The sequence below is a fragment of the Taurulus bubalis genome, assembly GCF_910589615.1.
Source record: "Taurulus bubalis genome assembly, chromosome: 5".
Classification (NCBI taxonomy): Eukaryota; Metazoa; Chordata; class Actinopteri; order Perciformes; family Cottidae; genus Taurulus; species Taurulus bubalis.
The window spans coordinates 7367916-7391805 of NC_136593.1; the positions used below are offsets into that span (position 1 = coordinate 7367916).

The 23890-nt window shown below is 40.2% G+C and overlaps 1 protein-coding gene across 3 annotated transcripts; it reads left to right on the forward strand.

Annotated features, from left to right (window-relative positions):
* Window positions 1–252: 252 nt before the first annotated feature.
* On the forward strand, window positions 253–23508 carry igfn1.1 (immunoglobulin like and fibronectin type III domain containing 1, tandem duplicate 1). Of its 3 annotated transcripts, XM_079218243.1 has the most exons (25): window positions 253–421; window positions 4107–4193; window positions 9487–9606; window positions 9987–10129; window positions 10500–10599; window positions 10750–10794; window positions 11955–11988; window positions 12119–12302; window positions 12437–12550; window positions 12640–12808; window positions 13009–13281; window positions 13418–14287; window positions 14824–14925; window positions 17432–17556; window positions 17701–17842; window positions 18008–18301; window positions 18435–18731; window positions 19369–19548; window positions 19676–19804; window positions 19902–20210; window positions 21298–21383; window positions 21485–21677; window positions 21780–22076; window positions 22466–22792; window positions 22921–23508. In XM_079218243.1, exons 2-25 carry the CDS (start codon window positions 4145–4147, stop codon window positions 22923–22925), a joined length of 4587 nt encoding a protein of 1528 aa, XP_079074369.1. In that variant the 5' UTR covers window positions 253–421; window positions 4107–4144; the 3' UTR covers window positions 22926–23508. The 3 variants fall into 3 exon arrangements, with proteins under 3 accessions (XP_079074369.1, XP_079074371.1, XP_079074370.1); XM_079218245.1 differs by lacking the exon at window positions 14824–14925; XM_079218244.1 differs by lacking the exons at window positions 253–421; window positions 4107–4193 and adding an exon at window positions 7611–7858.
* The last annotated feature ends 382 nt before the right edge of the window (window positions 23509–23890 follow it).

The following is a 23890-nucleotide window of genomic DNA, read 5'->3' on the forward strand; positions in this document are numbered from 1 at the left end:
TAAGAGTTAAACAATCCCATTAACATGCACAGCACACACCATGCAGTAGTTAACTGGAAGATTTGAGGCTTGTAAACACATAAAGGTAATCTTCATTGGTGCCACTACATCTGGCTCATGGGAACAAATGATTCTCAGAGGGATTTAACCTGCTCTGACCCACCCTCCACTGTGCCCCCTCTGTGCCTCACCGCCCACCCAACCTCCAATGTCTTTGGAGTCACCACAAATACAAAAAAAGCCTAAACAGCTTTTGGCAGTCACTGGTTCTAGGCAGTAGAGGAGCATCAAGCACAGACGTGCACGCTGCTGGAAGGATCTATTACATTGAAGAAAAAAAAAAAATTAGGAGAAGGCACAGTGTGAGCAGAACTGCTGCCTGAAAGGGAACGGCGCTGAGAGAACTGAGGACTGTGAGCAGGTAGGTGGCCCTCAAAACGAAGGCATGCTGGATTAGAAAATGTTGTGCGCAGACATGAGAAATGAATTACTGCTCAACCTCTTTCTTTTAAGTCAGCCCCTGTAACATAATCGGGATGAATACAATGTTTACCATCACCGTTTGCATCAGGAAGACATTTCGCGAGCAGGTGCAAGATCCGCCGCAGTAAAAGCAAAAATGCGTGTAACGAATACACGCTTCTATTTTCCTCTACAAAGAGCTGAACTTGTGGTGCTTAAAGAGCAACGAAGTCACTCAAGAGTCCAATTTTTTTTACGTGCTATCTCATTTCAGATGCTCAAATTACAGTGGATGTAACCATGTTAATAAGTTTGATATTCATTGAACATTGTACAGGATTTAGTTACACAGGGGACACACAAATTTGGTGGCGGCGCATGAAATCACTTTAGTAAGGCATGCAGGCTTCTCAGTTTGGATTTCACACTTTTAAATCCTGGAAGCTGGATCACAGCAGTGAGGTCAGAGCTGTGAGGCCGCTGGTTGAGGACTAACTTTAGATGGAGGAATCCAATCAATATGTAGCCCGAGAAACGGCGTGAATGGCGTGGGTTGCGCTTTGGCAGAAAATTTGCCAGAAAATCTTTTCACGTTAAAAGGAAATAAACAAGACAGTTTATACTATTCGCTCTCTCTATGCCTGAGTCTCACACCATGCAGAATGTGTTTTTGTGAAAGGCAATTATTCTCAACGCAGTCACGCTTCATAGATCTGAACGAACACGATCAATTTCTAAGATAAGACAAAAAAAAAAAAAGTAAATGAGAACACACAGCGACTGATCAAAAACATGCTGCCACCCACCATGCTGCAGCTTAAGCATTTACGACATGTTTTTGAACAACGTATATCAACTTGTCAGCTCGCTGGAGCAAATCCACCGGGAAAAGCTCAAAAAGGCACCATTAGTGCTTATTTGACACCAAAAAGCCTCGTCGCCGGGTGCAGTTTTGTGCGAGTTACACGGCTGAAGCTACTTTCTCCATGTACACTTTGCTGCAGTCAGTGGTGTGAGGAGAAATGCAGTGAGGGACATTCGAGAAGCTACCAGAAACCATTTCAACAGGCTGTGGTCAGTGGTGCAGACGTCTGTGTTGGGAGACTGAATCCCGGAGACATGTCACGTAATCTGTTGATCTGTCCTGCCGCCTCTCGAGCGCCATATATATATATATATATATATATATATATATATATATATATATATATATAGTTTCAATCTTTAAAGAACACTGCTGACACTATGTCATGTCGTTAATTCGATAAGAGGTCAACTTCAAGTAATGTCGAGGGATTTGGCGCGCATGCAAAGATGACAGATTGCAGGCAATTATCACAAGGCTTGACCATGCATGGACAGGACGCAGCTCACACAAACCCTCGCATCGGTCCGTTGAAGACGGCAACAAATTAGTTATGAGACAAACCGTCAGAATACTAAGGGAGCAAATAACTACAACACGGGCCTTTTTTAATTAGGTTACTAACATCTATGAAGATGAACATCCATAATATGTACATCAATACAATTTTTATCCTGTATGATTGTGTGTGCAGAGTAGAGAGTGAGATTCCACACAAGGACTGAATGTAACACCTTCAGCTTGTTAGTGGCATCAGGCCAAGTACGTGCTCATCCATCTGACAGCTGTCAAGAGCTCTTGTAAAGCGATACCGAGATTCTGGTGATGCTTGGATCTTGTATACACAGGCACACATATACAGTATATCTATATATATATCTATATATATAAAGTTAATGACAATGGAAGGCATGTACAGACTCTCTGAGGGTTGACTAAGGGTGAAAAGCTGGATATTTTCTCTTGTTGCTACAGTGGACCAACATTTCAGATAGCCGGTCTCTAATTTGAGGATTGGTGACTTGTTGCCTGCAGTGTCAGCCAGCCTGCCTCCATACCGGTTCCATGTAATGATGTTATGAACCGTTTTTATTTTTAACAGTGTTTAACTGTAATGCCGCCTGCAGCCCACATCGCAGGTATGGCGACTGGAAAAGATGCTCAGGATCTATTGACAGTCTCCTCCCCCCACGAGTCAGATTTAATTAAATCGGATGAGAGCCTCAGCCAAACATTAAACTATAAATATAATGAGCTAAAATGGCAAAACTATTCAGTGGGAGGGAAGAAGAGTGCGCTTCCTTTAATGCAAAGGGCATCCTGCCAAAGTGTCTCCTGTTGCAGGCTGTTTTGCTATTACCATATGTGTTGTGTGGTTCATTTTCAAGATCCACCAACAGCCAAGATCGCTGCTGGAGCCCACAGCCTTTTCTGAGCATAAGCAGGAGGACGAGCACAACTAAAAATAACACGCGCTTTTTAAGACAGAGGGTTGTATTTGTATGTGAAATCAGGACAGACTGAAAATGTTTACATCACTTAGATGTTAGATGGATAAGGAAGACATGTTGAAAGCAAGTGCATAAATGATGCAGATGAATAATTTGCTATGATTATTATCAAGAAATAGAAACTGTGAAACTAAGGTTTCAGGGGCTTTAACGGTATAGAGCCGTTGGAGTAGGTTGAATGTTGGAAAAATGTAAAACCCTTTGATAAAACAGGGAGCATTGGGTTTGTATCTATTACAGGAAACGGACATGACAACGTAAAATAAAGGGGCATGCAATCAATAGTTAGTTTGATTTTTTTGGTGGAAAGTGAACTGTGCAAAATAGCAAGCATTAAACAAAAGCCCAATCATATAGTGGAAATAATCAGTATTATCATATTAGGTCCATGTAAATACAAAAGCACGCCGTTACTCACACCAAGCATTAGAAGCAGAATTCAAACAGGACTCACCTCTTCATGTCAACAACATTTTCTGCAAAGTAATAATGACAATAATATGAATTTCGATGCGTAACCACACCCACTTTAAGACCCTGTCCAATAAGAAGGTTATGACCAATTAACTTGAGTCATTAGGTCAAGTTTTACAAGAACAAAAAATAGGGATGGCATAAAGCGATGCTTTTGACCTTTCATACCAGAGAGGAGACATTACTCATCTAACGGTTAGACAGTCAGTCAACCACCATGACACCTGGTGTTTATATATTAAACTGTTCTGGTATCTTTAAAGAACAGTATAACCACATATTGGTGGTGGAGAAAAGATTCCCTCTAAGACAAATCTCAGTTTTTTTTCTTCTAAAGCTTGAGAAAAGCCAATTTAAAATATAGTATTGCATATTAATACTTACTAATATTAAATAAGGACTATGACGCTATAGCAGTGGCAGTGTGAGTATTTAGAAACTAAGCCTCAGTCTTCACCCTGCTTATGATAGGCATTCATCTCACGTTAAGGCCAACAGCTACTGTAAACGACACTGGCTGCTGCCTCATACTGACTGGTCAGAGGAACTGCAGTGAGCTTTGGAAAAAATACCATCCGAGTAGTTCAGAGCAGCAGAACCTTCCTCCAAACAGTTTGAATAAATATATGAAAACCTTTGGGTGGAATCTGCTTAAATCTTCAAGGGAGTGACCAACTGAAACAAACCAACCTCAAAGACTGACGCCTCAAGTTCTGAGGAGAACGACATGCTTTTGAGACATGCAAGTACGCGTTGCTAACTATTTCCTTTTGTATTTTTATTTTCTGCCGCAGAGACTTCTGAATCAGCAGCACTCGAGACGAACGGAAAGATGTGGAAGAGGTCAAAGGTGACCGATGAAACTGCCGCTGGGCAGACGGGTAAGTGCAAGGTGGTGGACGCCCTCAGTCCAAGGGTTTGTATTGCAGCTGTCTCTGCCGCTATTTCCTCTTCCCTGAGGAATGATCACGAACAGAGTCTATTTGACCGACGCAACTAATCTCTAAACAAACAAAAAAAGATTTGAGGGAAATTGCATTGAAGAACAAAAACAACAACCTGAAAGACATGAAAACCCCTGGGAGGTTTACCACATCAAAGATCACATGAGGTCTGTGTCTACAAAATGCATCTTTTTAAGAAGACATGGGATTCCCAAGACATCTGAAAAATGCTGTTTTATGTGGAGGAGGGGGCTGACCGTCTCCACTGAGAGGAAGTGAAGACACGCATCTAAGTGTTTTCTTTATTCATGGCTTTTCAAGAGCACTCAAGAGCAAAGAAAAATGTTTTATCATTAAAAGACGCCCCTTTCCAAAGGAAGCTTTTTGCTTTGTGAAAAGAAAAAACGAGCAGCAACAAAGTTTGAATGTGGCGCTGGCCGTACGATTTATCAACGTATCGCTTACGAAGATGTCAACTAAATGAACAAGGGCGTCAGAAGATGAGATACAAAAAGGCTGAAGAGTGGATGCTGGGAAAAAAAAGTCTAGTAGTGACAAAGAATCTTCACTCTGATGGCTCTTCTACAACTGAAGAGATGGGACGAAGACATGGAAGACAAAAATCTATACATTTCCAAGAAGTTGCCTTTCCACAAAGTATTTGCAGATAATTTCTCTCATGCACTGCGCAGGAATCATCCTGAGGTGAGCCATGAGAAAATGTCTGAGCGAGCTTGACGTTAAGTCTAATCAGCAGTTGCACAGCGCAACAATTAACATGCTGCAACAACAACATATTGCTAACAAACTGTATTTTACTTTGTCTCTGACTAACCATTGTTGTGTGATGTGTCCCTGAATATTTTGTTCTGCCCAAGTTGTGTCTGTGTGCGTGCTTCCCGTTCCTGAGTTATACTGTTTATTGTGTTGTTTTATGTTTATTGTGACCATAATCCTGTCGAAGCTCCAACCTGCCATGGTGCTTTTGTCAGGATTAATATTTACCTGTCCTGTTCCCTCTCCCGCCGTCACGTTGAGTGTTTAGTCGACGCTTCAGAGGGAGTTCAACCAGACGACAAAGGTATGCGAGAAAAAAAGAAAGAAAAAAGAAATCAATTTTCACAAAACGACTCACCTTGTAAGTGCATGACTCCACGATGGGTGAGTTGCATGTATGATGTGATCTCCATCACGCCTTGAAAGGTGTCATCCGAAATGGATGATTCAACTTTCAGTGTCACAACGGATGCATTTCATTGTGACATTTTAATCCATCTCCATATGAATACTAAGGCTGTTGCTATCGGGCACTCCGGTCCATTTCCATGCGTCTGCTTCATCTTGTAATTTAAAAAGGAAAAATGCCACTTTGTAAACATATGTCCGAGTGTTGATTAGTCCTGGAAAGTACGTTGGCACAGTTCAGTCCCAATAAGTGAACTTGCTCGACAGGGACATCCCCAAAGCGGTCGCATGATCTCTCCGAAAATCAAGCTGAACTGACTTGGCCACCTCAAAAGCCCCTTAAAAAAAAAAAAAAAAAAAAAAAAAAAAAAAAAAAAAAAAAAAATCACACAAATCTCCAAGCTTAAACATAATTAAGTTGTAAGTTTAGATGCAAAGTAAAAAATATTTGAGGCAATACATTCATAGTATGCCTGCCAAGGCAAACTGACCCCTTAAGTTACCCTTTCTGTATTACTCACTGTGAGTTTTAGCCTTTTTTCCTGCCTGACCCTCATGCTCTCCTCAGCTTCACCGTGATGAAAAGGACTGTCACAGATACAAAATTGGAATTTCTATGATCCTTGCAGTTCAAAGGTGATCTAAGAGAACCATATGCTGTCTAGTTAACACAGAACATTGAGGTCTGGAGGTAATCAGCTGGAACCACCCCTGTGACTTCTGGGAGCCCTTTTGGCCTCACCCAACTCTCAATATCCTTTGCTGTCCTGTATTCCCTTCACTACTGCTTTGGGGGAATTTAGGGCAACACAAGTAAACAATGCTCTTTGATATCAACTATCTGTTAACATGGCCATAGACTACAATGAATTAGAAATAATGATAAATCAGAAAATATTAGTTCACATCTATAAAACAAAAACTGGTGATGAAAGGAAATCTCAAGAATACCTCGATGAATGTTGCCAGGGGGCCATTAAGAACAGTGAATCAAATTACATTGGGACATAAACAAATGAAAAGAGTATATTATTATTTACTGCTTTCCAGCTACAAATTAGATAGAAAAATGTAAAAAAACAAAAAAACAAACAACAAAAACAGTCCTAACAGCCAATAATAGGAATGGTTAAAGCTGCACTGATAATAAATGCACTAATAAACACAACATCACAACAGTGGGCGAGTCAACACCAACAAACCTTTGGAGAGCTTATCGTTCATTCACTTATTTGTTTGGCAATTCAAACCAGCTGTATTCATAAAGCTCCTTTCAGTCACAACGGCATTTCAAAGTGCTTTCAAAAGCCATAGAAGACATTAAAATAAGAAAAAGTAAAATTTTAAAAAGAGCCAGAGGCACACACAAAAAAAAGACGAGGGCACAAAGCAATAAGTAGAGGAAAGTGCAGCACTCAGGTGTAACTTCTTAATATTCAGAGTTAGAAAACTGCAACATCTCCTGTGGGTTTGTTCCAGCTCAGTGGAGCATTGTGGTCCACATACATATGGTTAAAGTGCAAAATAAAAAAACATTTAAAAAGGTGTTTAAAACGGCAAACAAAGAAGGATTCCTTTTGAGGGAATGCTTCTCCTGTTCATAAGTCATCCTCATGAAGTCCAGCTACAACAAAAGGAGTCGAATAAACATGACGCACGAGCAAAACAACAACTGCAACACATTTTGACAAATGACTTAATACAGAAGTAAAGCAAGTAAAAAGTCCTCCAGTGCAACTGTGTTAGAAAATAGAAAACAGCAGTTACGGTATTTTCCCCCATAGGCTATTCAGACAAGGCCTGAATGTAACACCCTCAGCTTGTGCATGCTCATCCGCCTGACGGCTGTCAAGATCTCTTGAAAGACTACATCAAGAATCTGGTAATTTTTGCATCTAATATGACTCGCATAATATAAAACACACACAGCACTTACCAAGCAAGTAAACCATGTTAAATGACTTCATTCTGTCCCTAATTTATGCCAATTATACTGCATAAAACACTTTTTGATGGCTGACCCATGAAAGCAATGCCCAACCTAAACACGCAGCTTTAATTACAGTTGACTATTAATACGCTGATCATTATTTTCATGCAAACAAAGTGCTTTTAATGGCGTCATCTTCACGATTTCAACAACATCCGGCTTGTTAACTCGTGTGCTGTTATCAGCGCTCTGCAACACACAGTATTGTTTTTTTTCCTGCCGCAAGCATTTTACCTCCATTGCGCTTAAGACTGCAAAACGCTGCGTCACCCTGCTCATTTCTTCATACTTAAACTATATATTCTATAGTATATATATTCTGCCTATTACAGGTCTTTCATGTCAAGAGAAACATAATTAAAGATCCCCGGACCAGCTGAACCCCTGTGATCAGCATTCAGTGATGTCGCCCTCGAGATTGCTTTGGGTTAGTCCATGTCGGTACTCTCAGGTGTTCTGGGACTTATGCAAAGCACTTCAACCTGCTTCGATGCCTAATTCTAGAGTTTTTAATAGCTTTAAAAGTGAGCCAAGTTGGACTCGCACTTTGTATCCTGTGGACCTCTCGAGAATGCAGAAGGTAGCCCCTTTTTTCCCCCAACACAGAAAACCTCTGGCCAACTTTCCCTGTTTTGAGTGCTCACAAGTTACACTTAACTGTGCTGGAAATAAGAAGTATATGTAGTACTGGAGTTAAAATAGAAACATAGGGGGTTTAATTAATCACAAATGTCAGCACTCATGCCTGTAAATAGTTCATTGTCTTCAATTACATCCTATAGCTGACATAAATAAATAGTTCAAATGAAAAATCTAAATGTCTAGATATTGTAAACGTTACTTTCAACGTCAGGTGACTAACTTTGTGTCATTATTCAACCTCGTGAAAGTCAACTCCAAAGACACTTCTCGATCATGGCCATGGACTGCTTCTTTAGGCTTATAAGAAAAGAATAAAAATTATGTTGTAAGTATGTTATCAAGTAAAACGACTAAGATAAGATTTAGCACAAGGCTTCTTTAAACTTGATCAATTCACATTAACATATAAGGTGTTCACAGAAAGTATGAAACTCTAGAAATGTACTTGTTAATGTATAATTTACTATATATGTGTATGCACTGTGGACAAGTAAATATTAATTGTCTCATTCTAATTAACATTAACGTAAAGTTTCCACTCACGTTTTCAACAAGACATAAACATTGATGTTTATGGAAAGAGTCCTCCAACACCAAATATTATCTTATTGTGCCTGCTACTGACATAAATACGGTCCCTGTGGGGTGCATGTTCACTCACTACTAATGTCAAGAGGCCCATGAGGTGGGAGTCTAATATTACAGAAAACTTGGTTGCTTAAAACTTGGTGGTGTTAAATACATTAGACAACCACAATTCTCTTGGAGAGGTTTCTGACTTTTGACCACACTGTTGGTCGTTTGCTCCGCTCCAACCCACAGGAGACATTGGAGTAGGTGGGGATGCAAATTACCATACTTACATTCTGTTCTTTCAAAAAGAGCAGTCGGATTAGTGCAAAAATGTCGAGAACAAGTATAATAAACTTTTGGCAGTGTCAAATGTAAGGTGGCGGAGAGGGTTATGTGAAAATATTATAAAACTTTTGTATTTGCTTAAAAGTTTAGATTTAGATCTCACTCCGTTTATTTATAAAATGCTGGATAATCTTAGATAACTACCTGGATCAAGTTTATTTCGTCTTTTCTTAGCAATGAAAGTATTTAGAAGTGACTCTTTTTAGCATTTTTATACCAAGCGTATAAATGTGACTTTGTGTGAAGCTTATACTGACATTTGTTCACTGGATATTTGTCTGGGTTGTAATCCGTTATCCACTTTTGAACATAATCTGAATACAGTCAAACAAACTTGACTCGTTCAAGTTCACTGATATACTGAGGTGGCTCCTAAAATACAATTAACATTTTCATGCTTTGACGAATATATTGCACACACTGCATCTTTTATTACTTGTACCCTCTTTACATTTAAGCTCGTCTTATTGCCAATTATTTTTTTCATTTGATCAGGCATCAAGAAGAAGTCGAAGGTGCCCGGTGTCATGATAACGCAGTTTATGGAGGAACTTCCAGAGGACATGACAACTCCAGATTTCACCCGCAAACCCATCGCTCTGACTATTCAAGAAGGCAAGTCATATATATTTCAGCAATGGACTCATTCCATCCCAAAAATTGCTTTGGAGGAGTAGATGATTGGGTCTTTTTTTTGACATTTTTGGTACGAAATTTGTAAGGTTACACCATATTGCCATTTTTGCCATCATCCCCGAAGTATTCTCTCAAAATTGATCTAAATTAGAAATGTAAGACGAGATCCTCAAACACAGAAATGTGTGAGTATATATTCCAAATGTAACAATTTAAAATGTACCTTAAGTGTCACGTCATTGACCTAGGTAACGTTTGGGAAAGTGTGGGTGTTTTTTTGGTAGTTGTCGCAATAAAGCCTCCAGACACTGGGAACGATTTGTCACTAATAAGGAAATCTTTATATTATCTCATTCCAGGGAAATGTGCTGTCTTTAAAGCCAAAGTAGTGGGCAACCCAACACCTACTGTAACATGGGGTAGAGCGAAAGGAGAAATACATTTTCACCCCGACCTGTGCCTGCAAAAGTATGATGACGCATCTCAGGAACACACCCTCGAGGTAAGCTTTACATGTGGCAGTGAGGTGTAAACAACGGAAATCTGCAAGAAACCCTAAAGGCACGGTCGCGTTACGATTCCAATCAACAAAAAGTACCCGCACTCGGCTCAAAAATAAGTTTGTGACATCACAAGAAATAAACATTGATCAACGACCACAGACTGTAAACGGTGTATGAGAGCGACGCAACAATCTGTAGTCTGATAATGTACTAAACATGCTTGGATTTGTCCGTAGTTTGGGACGATGTGAATATGAGACAGAGCAAATATTCAGCCACTGGAAATGTAATGTGAATGTTCAGCATTAAGACTGAATAATATAGTGATAATAATAAAAAGCCATTAACTCTGTGTTTGCATTTCATTAGTTTCCGAAGGTCGCTCCAGAGGACGCTGACACCTACAAGTGTTTTGCATCAAATGAATACGGAAAGGCTGTTTGCACCGTTCTCTTGAATATTATTCAGGGTAGGATCCTTATTTTTTAACTTTGAAACAGTGTATATATCAATTATAATGGATATAAATTGAATTATTGAATTAACCACTTCATACATTGGCACATTTGTGTTAAACTGTGACAAACGGAATGAAAATGAGTTAACCGTTTCTTTACAGTTGGATTCTCTAAGAGCAAGGAACTTCAATCGAAACAGGGTGAAGGTGAGGTCTAAAACACATGACACTTCAAAGTTATTTCTGAAGAAGTTTCAAACATTAATAATTTTTTGTTGTTTTTAGCAAGACATTTAATGTTGTTGGCTGTAAGGTCAAGGCTAACCATTTTAAAAGTCATCACAAAAAAAAAAGAGCTGATTTACAATATCCTTGCCCTAATTAGACACAAACATATAAGACAAGCACTGCAATTAAAAGAAATTGGGCAAACAAGCCGAGTACAAAGATGAATAGAGGTTGATGGTTCTTATCGAGGCCATCACTACTCTGAATGATGCAGCAGCTCAATTTCTCTGTGCTACAACCTAGCCCATATATTTTCATAGCAACATGACATTTTTTCACTAATTGGAATTATTTGGAAAAATCCTCCCGTCATGAACCATCTGTCATATTAGCAGTGTGCCACTGTATACTTGACACAATAATGATTCTCCAAGAAATTGACTGAAAAATGTGCCCAACACAACGTGCTAAGGTTCAGCAACCCGGAAGACTTGTAATCCATCGCCTTTATTCTTATGGTTTCTTTTTGCCCGAGACTATCATAGGGACTCTCCCCGAGATTAGAAAAATCAGGTCAGTTATTCCAGTTTCTCTGGCCTGAGCATCTTAATGTAATGTTTGATAATTCAGATAATATGTGTGAGTAGTGGAATTTTATTTTGTCATAAAGTGATAACATGCCATGTGTGGATGAGGTGTCAATTAAATAGGATTAGCCTCTTCTCTATTAGCCATTTAAGTACATCTCCACCCCTCGGTGTGAGCCTAGCTCCTCCTCATAATATTGTAAAACCCCCAAAAAGTGGGCAAGGGGCTGAGCTGAGAGGGGACAAAGGAGGGAGGTGGGTTGTAAAAGGCAGGAGTTGCTCATTGATTAGATATAATATTACAATATAAATGTCATGATGTAAATTAGTCCCAGATTGTCGACTATCTCAGCATTGGCTTTGTGAGGTAAAAGCCTGACTAAGAACAGGCTTTAACCTCTGATACATTTGGTAAGAAATGTCAGTAATAAGTAAAGTCGTATCATTTAGATTAAAGAAATTTAAAAAAAAAACATTTCTAAGTGTGCAGTGTACAGTTCAATTTTATAAAAAAAAAGTAATGGACTGACGTTTTTCGTTATGGTTCACCAGATTCAAAGGACCTCAGAAAAAAGCTTAAAAAACGGTGAGTAAAACATAACCCCAGTAAACATATCTGTTTGTCTCTTAAATGAACGGTTATGGTATTTGTATTATGCCGGTGATTACTTGAAAACACGTGGCTGTGTGGGGCTTAATGAAATATCTCTCAACAGTAAAGATGATGGAACACGTGAGGAAAAGCCGATGGAGCCCGAGGAGAAGGTCTGGGAGATTCTCCTTAGTGCCGACAAGAAAGACTACGAGCGCATCTGTGTGGAGTACGGCATCAAGGACTTCCGCTATATGCTGAAGAAACTTACTGAAATGAAGAAAGAGAGAGAGGATGAGATTGCAGAGGTACGTATCTTTTTTTATTCTCCTGGAATTCTATCCAAAGCATGTCCAGCCAATCATCTCTCACCTGATGAGTTGAGTAGTATTGGTGTCTATCTTCCACCTAATGAGCAGACTCATTACATTTTTTTCTGAAGTTTGTGACACACATCAGTACACTGAAACACATTGAAGTCAATGACGACGACTGTGCAACAATTGAGTTGGACATGGACCTCAAGGACCCTGCCAGCAAACTCTTCCTGTACAAGGTGAGGGGCGTGAACTACTCACCAGAGTTTAATCTCACTGCATTGGATTATCGATCATCAATATGGTAACATGCCCATAAATTCTGCAGGACGGCGTCATGATTCCATTCACCATAGAGGACAGCGAGTCAATGAAGCATAACTTGAAACAAGTTGGCAAGAAATATGTATTCACAATTAAAAATCTAGGTTCAGAAGATGCTGGACTCTACTCAGTGGATGTTGGGGGCATCAATGTGTTCTCCACAGATTTTAAAGGTATGTCTTCAATCAAGTGATTCAAATTAGATTGGGTTCAAGGGAATTCAGTCCAAGGATTACTGATTTATTATTGCGGACCACAGATGTTTTTAATGAGCCTGTACAGATTAGGTTGTTTAGGAAACGGATGGGATGGGTTGGTGAAGTTTAAAAAAGCTTCTCTCTGCCTCTTTTTGTGCCTTTCTGTAACCCTACAGTGCCTGAAGTTGACTTTGCTGTCAAAATACAAGAAGTTAAAGCAGAAGAACGACAGGATGCCGTCTTTCAATGTGTCCTGACTGCACCGATGGAAGATCTCAGATGGTTGTGCAAAAACGCGCCGCTGTCAAATAGCGAGAAAATTGAAATCACTGTATCTGAAGATAAGCTCATCCACAAGTTGATTGTGCGGGACTGTATGCCTTTGGACACCGGTATCTATGCTGCTGTGGCAGGAATCAAATCTTGCAATGCCTGGCTTGTAGTTGAAGGTGAGAAAAATGACAAATTCCAGTTGCATGCATACAGTACAGGAGATACTTTTCCGTGTCAACAAATATTTGTTAAATTCTGAATGGAATATTCAGCTTAACATTATAAATGCATTTGTCATATTATCATTTATAGTTGACAAGGATCCTGCCAACAAGGGCAAGAAGGCAATTCGCAAAACTACTACGGCTGGAGGCGGTAATGACGAGGATCTGATGAAAATAGCTAAGGAGCAACAGGAAAAATATCAGAAAGAAATGCAAGAAAAAATGGAAACTGCCAAGAAGGCTCAAGCAGAGCGAGAAGTGACAGAAGCAGCTGCCAAAGTGGAGGCTGAAGCAGCTAAAAAGACAGCGGCAGAAGAAAAAGCTGCGGCCAAGGCTGCGGCGAAAGCTGCGAAAGAAAAGAAGGCAGCGGCCTCTAAGGAGGCAGGGGCCGCTAAGGATACAGCTCCCAGGAAGAAAAAGGAAGCTGGTGCTGCTGCTGCAGGTGCTGCTGCTGCAGGTGCTGCTGCGGGTGCCGGTGGTGCTGCAGGTGGTGCTGCAGGTGGTGCTGCAGGTGCAGGTGGTGCTGCAGGTGCCGGTGGTGCAGGTGGTGCTGGTGGTGCAGGGGGAGCAGGGGCTGATGGAACTGATGTTGGCAAAGGTGCAGATGGTGGTGCCGGTGGTGGAGGTGGAGGAGAAGATGGAATTGCAGCCGGAGCTAAGAGTGGAGCTCGAGGTGGAGCTGGAGGTGGCGGAGGTGAAGGTCCGGGAGAAGACTTAGGAGAAGAAGAATCCGATTCATTTGAAGATTCTGATGAAGAATTGGAGGGAGAGGGAGGCGGAGAAGGAGTAGGAGGTGGCAAAGGAGTAGGAGGTGGAAAAGGAGCAGGAGATGGAGAAGGAGCAGGAGATGGAGAAGGAGTGGGAGATGGAGAGGCAGAAGGAGGAGAAGGAGGCAAAAAAGGAGGGAGACGCAAGAAGCGTGAAAGAGCTGGTCCTCTTGTTCCAGATGCAGTGATAGGTAAGAACATAATTCATACTGCAAATTATGTTGAGAGACTTAAAGACAAACAATTGCTTCAAACATTTGGCCTTTATTCTTCTAAATGCTATATAAACATATTTACAGAGAAACATCTCTGAATTTGGAATCATCATAATTAATATAACCAATAGTGGTAGGAGTAGAAGGTGCATTTTGTTGTTGATGATTTCATCTTTTGATATTAGTCCCCTTTTCATTTCTCTTGTCTACATTTTACAATTCTCTTGATGTTTATTTGTTACTGTTGTTTGTATTTTCCATTAACTGTCAGATCAATTATGAAAGTATATTTATATATAGATCTTTAATTAATAACTTTCAAAACACATATTGAATAACAATGCTTTTTCAAAAACATTTGAAACATTTTGCTCAGATCATGCAGAAACGTCAGTACGTATATCTCATTGACTTTTAGTCAGAGTCAAGTACTCATTAGTTTAACATTGATAGTAAATTATTATATTTAGATGCTTGACATTCTGATTAAAGTTGCTACTTATCATTAATAGGAGATAATAACGATGAGGGAGCCGCAAATCAACCAGGTGAAAACTCTGAGAAAAAAAGAAAACGTCTCAAAAAGAAAAATGTGGTTGAAGAAGCTGTTATTGGTAAGAGATTTCAACGGCTGCATGTTGTAGCCAAGTAATTAATTATTAAAGTCATTTGGGAATGAAAATGACTTTAATATCACAAATGAGGAAAACTCTCAACGTTTCCCAACTGTGACGCACGCTGACGCGACGAAGCTCCGCACTGCTCTGCTTTGCAGATCGTAGCAAAACAAAGCGTGGGCCGGGGATCTGAACACATCGTTCAGACAGATTCTGTCGAGCCTCAGTGACAAAATGTACTTTATTTGAGATTTAACTTATTTAGCATAGGTACAGAGTTACATTTACTAATTCTCCTTAAGTCCCAGGAAACGTCATTGTTCACACGGTTTCAGTGAAAATCATTTGAAACCCCTGGGATTTAACTATTTATTTTTAACTAACTGATAAATAAAATAATGACCAATAAAACATAATTATAGATTTCTTTATCTATGTTTGTTTGTGTGCCTCTTTGGAGAAACAGACAGTAGTATATTTAGCTATGCTAAATTCTGCTTCCTCCTCCATCTAATCCTGTACTGAAATGAATATAGATTGTCTATGTTTGGGTTTCGTGTATCACGTATGCTTTCATGTTTGTTGACATGTTTGTCTTATTGCTGTTATGAATACCGTGTTCAATTCAAGTGTCTAATGTTAAAGGGGTGAAATGGAAAAGGTGACTTAACTAAAGATGTATTCAAGTTGAAAACATTAAAGTACATTTTGTGGTTTGGTATATTTGAAAAACAGAAATATGAGTCGTTACCCAATCAATTTACAATACCGTTCATTTTGTTGAATACTACCAACATTAAAATGAAGTATCAGCACTTTTCTTCTACCGATATTACTCCTTGTGATAAAGCATTTGTGATACCACGTTTCCATGTAACAAGTGATACTTCAGTCACGACACAATCCAAGAGACCCTTCGGTTAATTAAGTAGCTTCACAAAGACACCATTATGGAATCTATCTTGAAAATCACTTTTTCCACCTCCCTCTTCTTCTGTATTAAAGTTAATGTCTGTTATTTCTGTTGTTTCTTGTTTTCATGTTAACATTTGAATTGTTACTGTTTTCATTAATGTTATTTGTAAGGCATATCCCACAGAAAATGAGAAGCATTGGATTGATGGTAATTACGATGATATCCTCTAAAACTGAAAAAAAAATGAATAAAGCAAAACACAGAGAAGCGAGTGGTGCCAGTGGTGATAATGGCACCGGGCCAGCAGCAGGCTGTGATGAATCTGCTGAAAATGGTGAGGGTGCAGACGGCGGTGAGCCAGCAGCAGCTGGCAAGCGTTCAGGTCGTGCACGGCAAGGCCCATTGATCGTGGAGACAGTTAGTGGTAAGATTACTGGCGCTGCATTAACTGCTGCATGGGAAGCACCATCACTGAATAAAGTCATTTTATGAGCAGATGACTTTTTCGGAGGTTTGAGGGTTAACACTGAAAGTGCAGAATGCTGCATTTGATCTCTAATTGGTTAAACAGCCTTTTAGAATGATCAGCAAGAGTGAATTTGACCTTGAGAGTGCCTTTAAGAAAATTTGATTCACTAATGGTTCTGTCAATAGCACACCATATGACAGTGAAATGAATCAAAACATACTTAAGTATTATGTTTTGTAGACTATAGCATTGGTTATATAACTGTACTTCTATGACTTACAGGTTGGATATCAGCGTGCAATATTTATGCATCCACCTCCTTCTCTTGTGTGTGTTAGTAATGTTTAACTGCCCCTGTGCTCTGTGTTAACAATCTTGCTTGCTTCTTGAAATGGTTAATCAGGATGAGTCGGTGCATTGAGGCAAATTATTTCCATGAGCAAATGCAGAACTGATAATGTTCTTGATGCAATAACTGCAGTACTTTTATGTCAACACACTCTTGCATAATTTGAAGATGGAAGCCGAGCCGACCATGGAGGATGACCATGCTCTAAAACCCACGTCTGCACAATGAAGACTGAATTCAGATCAATCAAACTAAAATGCTAATGTCTTCCACTGACCAAGGAAACGTCAGGCTTGAGTGAGAGTTTATATATTTTAAGGGCACGTATTTCTTTCAGGAGAAACTAAATGAACAGAGGCAACCGAGAGCCTCGCTGACGAAATTCTTATGAGCTTCAACTCTGCAAACTGTTTCAGGTTGAAGAAAGGCCACCCATAAACAAGCTACATGCAAACCAAGAAGACATCTTCATCAAGTTTCAAATTAATAGCAAATACGCTCCTCTTACGATCTTGGATAGTATAGTCTGTTCAAGTATGATATTTTCTGAAATATCTGCATTTTAACATGTATTTTATGATTAAATACCATTAAAAAATACATGATATCAACAAAAATGCACAACAAAAAACGTTTGATGACAGTGAGGTAAGTGTGTAAGCATCCATACATGGATGCGTTACAAAAACTTGAAACAACTAAACAACTTGAATGCAGATGTGAGCCGTTAGCTGTGTGCATTCAGTAACTTGGTGGTTGGAATCCTCAGATCCAGGAGTTCACTTTCATGCTGGGCTTTCTGACTGCAAAGCCATTATTGGAGAAGCAGCAGAGCTGGAGTGTAAAGTGAGCAGGGAAGACTGTGAGGGACTCTGGTACAAAGACGGGGAAGAGGTAAGCCCGGGGTCGACAGTAAATGGCTTTAATGTTATTGTAGCAATATAGCCCAATAGGACTGTCATATATTCATTATGTGAGAGCTTCAGATGAGATTTGATTAATATTTGATGTTCAAGTAATATGTTTGTTTTTCTCTAGATTCAATCATCTGAGGGTATAACCATTTCAAAAGATGGAACTTTCCACAGGCTGAAAATTCACAAAGTCACAGAGGAGTTTGCGGGAAAATATAAATTTGAAGCAGATGGACGGAAGACAGAGTCTTTGATTGTTGTTGAAGGTAATAATTCCCCTCCAGAAATTGTACATTTGCATAAAGAGGTTGCATCACTCATTAGAATTATTTATTTTTTTACTGCAGATTACTTTGAAGTTAATCTAAAGTACATAACCCAAAAGCAAAACATGTCTTTACATATCTCTCTTGTTTAATCAATCACTATAGATCCACCCAGATTTCCTGCTGAAGACCTGGAAGCATTTAAAACCCCTATAACAGTGAAAAAAGGACACAAAGCTACCTTCAAACTACCTTATATTGGACGGGAACCTCTAAAAATCCAGTGGTACCTTGAGGGTGAAGAGCTTTCGGATGAAGCAACTATCAAGTTAGATAACTCGGAGGGTTCCTGCCGTCTGCTTCTAACCAAGCTTCAGCGCAAGGACAGCGGGGAAGTCAAGCTGAAACTCAAAAATGAGTTTGGCACTGTTGAGGCCCTCACCCAGCTTATTGTACTGGGTATGTATACACACATTATTTGACAGTATTGTGTATGCACTTAAAGAGTAGGTGGCCCACAAATTGCCTGCCTTACATATTTTCTTTTGTAACAGTTCAGGTTACTATTCGATGATACTTTGTTTTCTGGCAGATAAGCCCACTCCTCCATTGGGACCACTGGAGATTGTGGAAGCATCCTCCTCTGCACTGGAATTCAAGTGGAGGACCCCAAAAGACAGCGGGGGATGCAAAATAGGCAACTACATCCTTGAGCGACAACAAGTTGGCCGCAACACCTGGAAGAAAGTCGGGCCAATTGGTCCAGAGGCCAAGTACAGAGACTCTGATATAGACCACGGCAGGAAGTACTGCTATCGCATCAGAGTGGAGACTGAAATGGGCACCAGTGATCTGATGGAAACAGAGGACATTCAGGCCGGAACAAAAGGTAAACTCAGACCAATGTCTGAGGTCGCAATGCAAACAATTAGCAGATTCACTTGCAAAGAAAATACGCACACATCTCTTACATAGAGTTCAACTTTGGTGGTCCAACAAATTTGCACAGTTGACCAACAACAGCAAATCATCTTGATAGTGCTGATGTTTGAAGGGAGTCCAAAATAGAGGAGGCTATTGTAGCTTTTCAGTTGTTTTGCATCATCCAGTTCAGAGTATTCACTGTCCACTTTCAGAAAGTTTAGGTTGATGCTCTGCACAAATACATCTCTTTAATTACCTATGTGAACGTATTGTCTTGTTAGCAATGCTTCAATAGTTTTTAATTAAGTAAAACAATGTACTATCCTGAGAACAAAATCCGAGGGGATAAAACACCACAGCTTTTGTGACTGCATATAGTGCTACCACGTTCAGCGCTTGTTAGCATGTTAACTGTCATCTCACCAGCAACAGTAGTTCACCAACTAGTCTAGTGAGTAGACCCATCACCATCAAGCCACTACCATCCCATGAAATCACACTGAATTCCAATCTGCCACTTTCAGGTGCGACCGTGTCTTGACTAACCACAAATAATAATAAATAAAAAAAAGATAACAGATCCCAATCTTCTCCGTGTACAGCATACGCCGGGCCGCCATCAGCACCGAAGGTTGTAACTGCCTTCAAGGACTGCATCAACCTCTCTTGGTCTCCTCCATCCGACACTGGAGGAACCAATATTCTGGGATACAACCTTGAGAAACGCAAGAAGGGCAGCAACCTGTGGGGCCCAGTCAATCCACCTGATGAGATGATCAAAGGTCACTGATTATTCATACATTATTTTTTTTCGATCATGTGATGACAATCTGTTTCAACACAAAAAGGGAACGCCTCGTGATTTATTGCTGCGATTCCTATATTGCATATGTGTTTTTTCCAATACAGGTAAAGGATTTGGAGTTAAAGACGTGGTCGAGGGCATGGAGTACGAATTCCGCGTTTCAGCAATCAACAACTCTGGAGCGGGTGAATTCAGTTGCTCATCTGAGTTTGTGTTTGCCAGAGATCCTAAAAGTAGGTGGACATTTAGAACTGTTACCACAGTCATTATTTCATCAACACTTCACATAGCCTACGAATTGCAGCCCTGAATGTGATTCCCGTGTTACAGAGCCTCCTGGTAAAGTCATAGACTTCAAAGTGACAGATTCCACCTACACAACCCTGTCCCTGGCTTGGACCAAACCCAAGGACATTGCGGGGGTTGAGGATGAAGCCAAGGGATATTTTATGGAGATCAGGCCTGCAGAGAGCACAGAATGGGACCGCTGCAATTCCAACGCAATAACCATGACTTCCTATACAGTCAAAGGCTTGAAGTCAATGGGCATGTACTGGGTGAGAGCCATAGCTACTAATGATGGAGGAGAGGGAGAGTCACAGGAGCTGGATAATTACATCCTCGCTACGCCCCCCCCTGGTAAGAAAATCACTTCAGAATTACTTGTGTCAAACTGTTATAAAGAATATTATGATGACAGGGATACCACTTCATAATTCAAGACCCAGTAGTTATACCAACCATCAGTGGCAGTTCCACATGTAATTACGCCCCGGACGAGGCCCCCCTCCGAGCGCCCCCCCCAGAAAAATATTTTATTTTGAAAAAAAACCGGATACATCCGTCTGTGCGTAGCCTCAAACGTAACATCTTGACACATGTCAAGAGGTTCCATACGTTACCCCAAAAGTGAAACTTAAAAGTCCGTTACAACTCTGTTCTGGATTTAAATCAAGGCAGAGTTACTGAGATCGCCAAAAAAGCTCTGAAACCCTGCCTCCATTTCAACATCCTGGCCTTGTGAAGCAGGTTTTAATGAAGTGACAGATTGCATATAAAGTTTTAAGGTACGGAGTAGAGTCAGTAGACTGGACATAAACAACAGACGTCGGGGGTCGGCCTTTTTCTCCCGTCACCCCGAGACGGACCGGCTCGTAGCAGAGAAACAAGCTCAGGGCTCCACTAATGCAGCGTTATGGTGAGTTGTATCTTTATGCACTTTATAATTGTATTTATGCCGGTCGTATTACGTCATATTTATTACGTCATATTTATTACGTCATATTTTTCGTCTACACCGTGAAGGTCGGTCCGTGAAAATATTGTCTGACACAAAACCGGTCCGTGGCTGAAAAAAGGTTGGGTACCACTGCATTAGAGTACAGCTCCATAGCCCACAGTGGATCCCCACGCGCCGCGCGAGCCGCCCCGGCACCCCCCCCAGCAAGCAGCCGCAGGGGGCGCCAACCCGCCAATCCCCCACACAGCGCTATGATAGACATTGGAAAACCGCTTCACGGCCCAGATGATTATTATTTTATTTTTTTTTAAGTGGTCGTGCCGCCCCCCACGTGTAATGAAAAAGTGCCGCCCAGGTCGCCCGTGCCCAAAACCGCCCCTGCCAACCATGTAGATGTGGGGAGCGCAAATAAAAGCAAGGCTTATTGTGAAATCCAGCAAACATATTGACAGTAAATGAGCAAATTATATCCTACTGTTCACCCAGTGAGGCCAAGATTCACAGATGCCAAAATCAAGAGTTTCATGGTGGTGAGAGCAGGGAATTCTGCCCGAATCAACATCAACTTTGAGGTAATTTAGGAAGAACTTAAGATGGCATATATCCATGATAATGAATATATAGTGATCTAATGTCCTCTTCTGACAAAATCACGTTTCCATATTCTTTGTAGGCATCTCCTTGGCCTGAGGTCACCTGGCTGAAAGATGGCTCGCCAGTTTCTAAAAAGGTGACCATCAGCAATGCAGAGGGAACATCCCAGCTGCTGATTCCTTCCTCTGAGCGCTCAGATACTGGAATCTATACCATCATTGTCAAGAACATTGTCGCCCAGGAATCATTTAGCATTGAAATCAGAGTCACCGGTGAGTTTGGTCAAATACTGTACCTTCTTACTGTATAAACAATGTCCTTCTATTCCATATACTGTAGATGTAAATATAAAAAGGTTTGTGTCTGAACTCTAGATGAGCCAAAGCCACCAGGTCCTGTAGAGACTGACGAAAACGTGCCTGGCACAGTGACCATTTCATGGGCCGCATCACCAGATGAGAAACGTGACGACAGGCTGCACTACATGGTGACCAAGCGTGACTCAATTAAAAGCACATGGCACACCATTGCAGACCACATCTTCAACAATAGATTCACAGTCTGCAACATAATGCCGGGCAGAGAATACCAGTTCAGAGTCTACGCAAAGAATGACATGGGCTCCTCCAAGCACTCCGAATCACCGAAGTGGCTGATTTCTAGCAAAAAAGGTATGTAAATGCAGGTAAACATTTTGGGGTCAATACAACAATACTTTAAGGCTTAGTCTAAAGATCAACCCTTGGTTTGTACTTTAACATTTATGTTCTCCTGTCAATAGCTAGCTAATTAATCTGGCTGATATGTTGGCTTTTGATGATTTCACCCGATTATCCAGGGGTACATCCAAATGTCTTTTTTGGCTATCCATCCAAATCCATAGATTTTACACTCCAGTATATATATATATAAATAAATATACATGGATATAGGGACAGAATGTACTTTACCTGGACATTTCCAATCCCAGCCTACCTTATATAACATCCCTCAGGTCAATGTTCTTCTGTTAGATGATTATAGTTCTAATTTGATGCAATCCTAATGTTCTCTTTTCCAGAAAAGTTCACTGTGAACATACCAGAAAAAAAGGCATGTGACCTACAGTGTCCTCCCAAGTTCCTCGTCCCACTGAAAATGCACACTGCTCCTCAAGGCTATGAATGCTACATGAGCTGTGCTATAAAAGGGGATCCAACTCCTCATGTCACCTGGCTCCGCAACAATATCAGTCTGAATACCAACACTAACTACTTCATCTCCAACACCTGTGGAGTCTGCTCACTGCTCATATTGAGGGTTGGAGCTAAAGACACCGGGGAGTACACGATTGTTGCAGAAAACCCCATAGGGAGGGCTGAATGCTCCACTAAACTGACAGTCAGAGGTACAGCTTTACCAGAGTGAAACTGTATGTTAAAGATGCTTTCACCTTGTCTACATGGGTAGGCTTGTTATACAGTGATGATCTTTGAAATCTAAAACTAACAGCTGCCTTTGTCTTTTTTTTTCCAGAATAAATGAACACACTGAAGATGGAAGAGTTGTTCTGCTTTCAGAAATTGCCAAATGTAGAATTAATGATTATTTAATATTGCTGTGATACTTTGCTTATAGGTTGTTACCACTTGACTAATTCCTATACAGGCTGGCATTTATTCAAAGTTAAACTCACAATAGGGTCTTAGAGATGCAGATTTTGTTGAAATAAAAGCCACAAATTTGGTTTGTTTGTTATGATTTCTATTGGGCAATCTGAATAAAATGGAAGCTTTAAATATAAGTGTGAAATGCAGTATATTTTAACGCAGATAGTATGCATGTCAAATAGCAAAAGTATTTTCAGTACAGAACACTATGTAGCCGTGTTTTATTGATAAGGTTCTATTTTAAGATGTTTGTCTAACCCTCATGGAATTATCTGCTTGTGTCTTTCAATTATTTTTAGATGTAGAGATTGTTTGGTTGCAATTTCTTTTATTGTAGATTTTCAGTTTTTCCACCATACTGAGATGACAACTGTATATGATACTGACTATTCTAGTATGTTATGCATGTAAAGAAATGTGTGGGTTTAGTGTAAATAAATATTTCATACTGCTATTGTGAGGTGGGATTTTTAATCTGTCAATTTGAAAAACAAAAAAAAAATTCTCATGGATAAAAAAAGAAAAAAGAAGTTCAACCAAAAAAATATATCCATGTATGACCATAGAATGGAGCATATATTCAGACCATGACATAGCAAGCAAGTATCAAACTTCATACCACTTGTTCACCTCCATAAAGGTTTATGTCAATAATTTATGTCCAGTCTTCTTGAATTACCAGTCCGAGCATATTTTTTGGTGAGGTCAGACACAAGTCCAAGTTTAGAGTCACTGAAGAAGAGAGGTTCAACAGGCTAAAACATGTCTGACGAGTGCAGGATGACGCCTCTCAGTTTCAATGTCAAGTTCTAGTTACAATGTTGAATGTATGTCAC

Coding starts and splice junctions, on each gene's coding strand:
- igfn1.1 (XM_079218243.1), top strand. CDS start 4,145: ATGTGGAAGAGGTCAAAGGTGACCGATGAAACTGCCGCTGGGCAGACG. Junction 10,600..10,749: donor TCTCTTGAATATTATTCAGG/GTAGGATCCTTA, acceptor GTTTCTTTACAG/TTGGATTCTCTAAGAGCAAG. Junction 12,551..12,639: donor GCAAACTCTTCCTGTACAAG/GTGAGGGGCGTG, acceptor TAAATTCTGCAG/GACGGCGTCATGATTCCATT.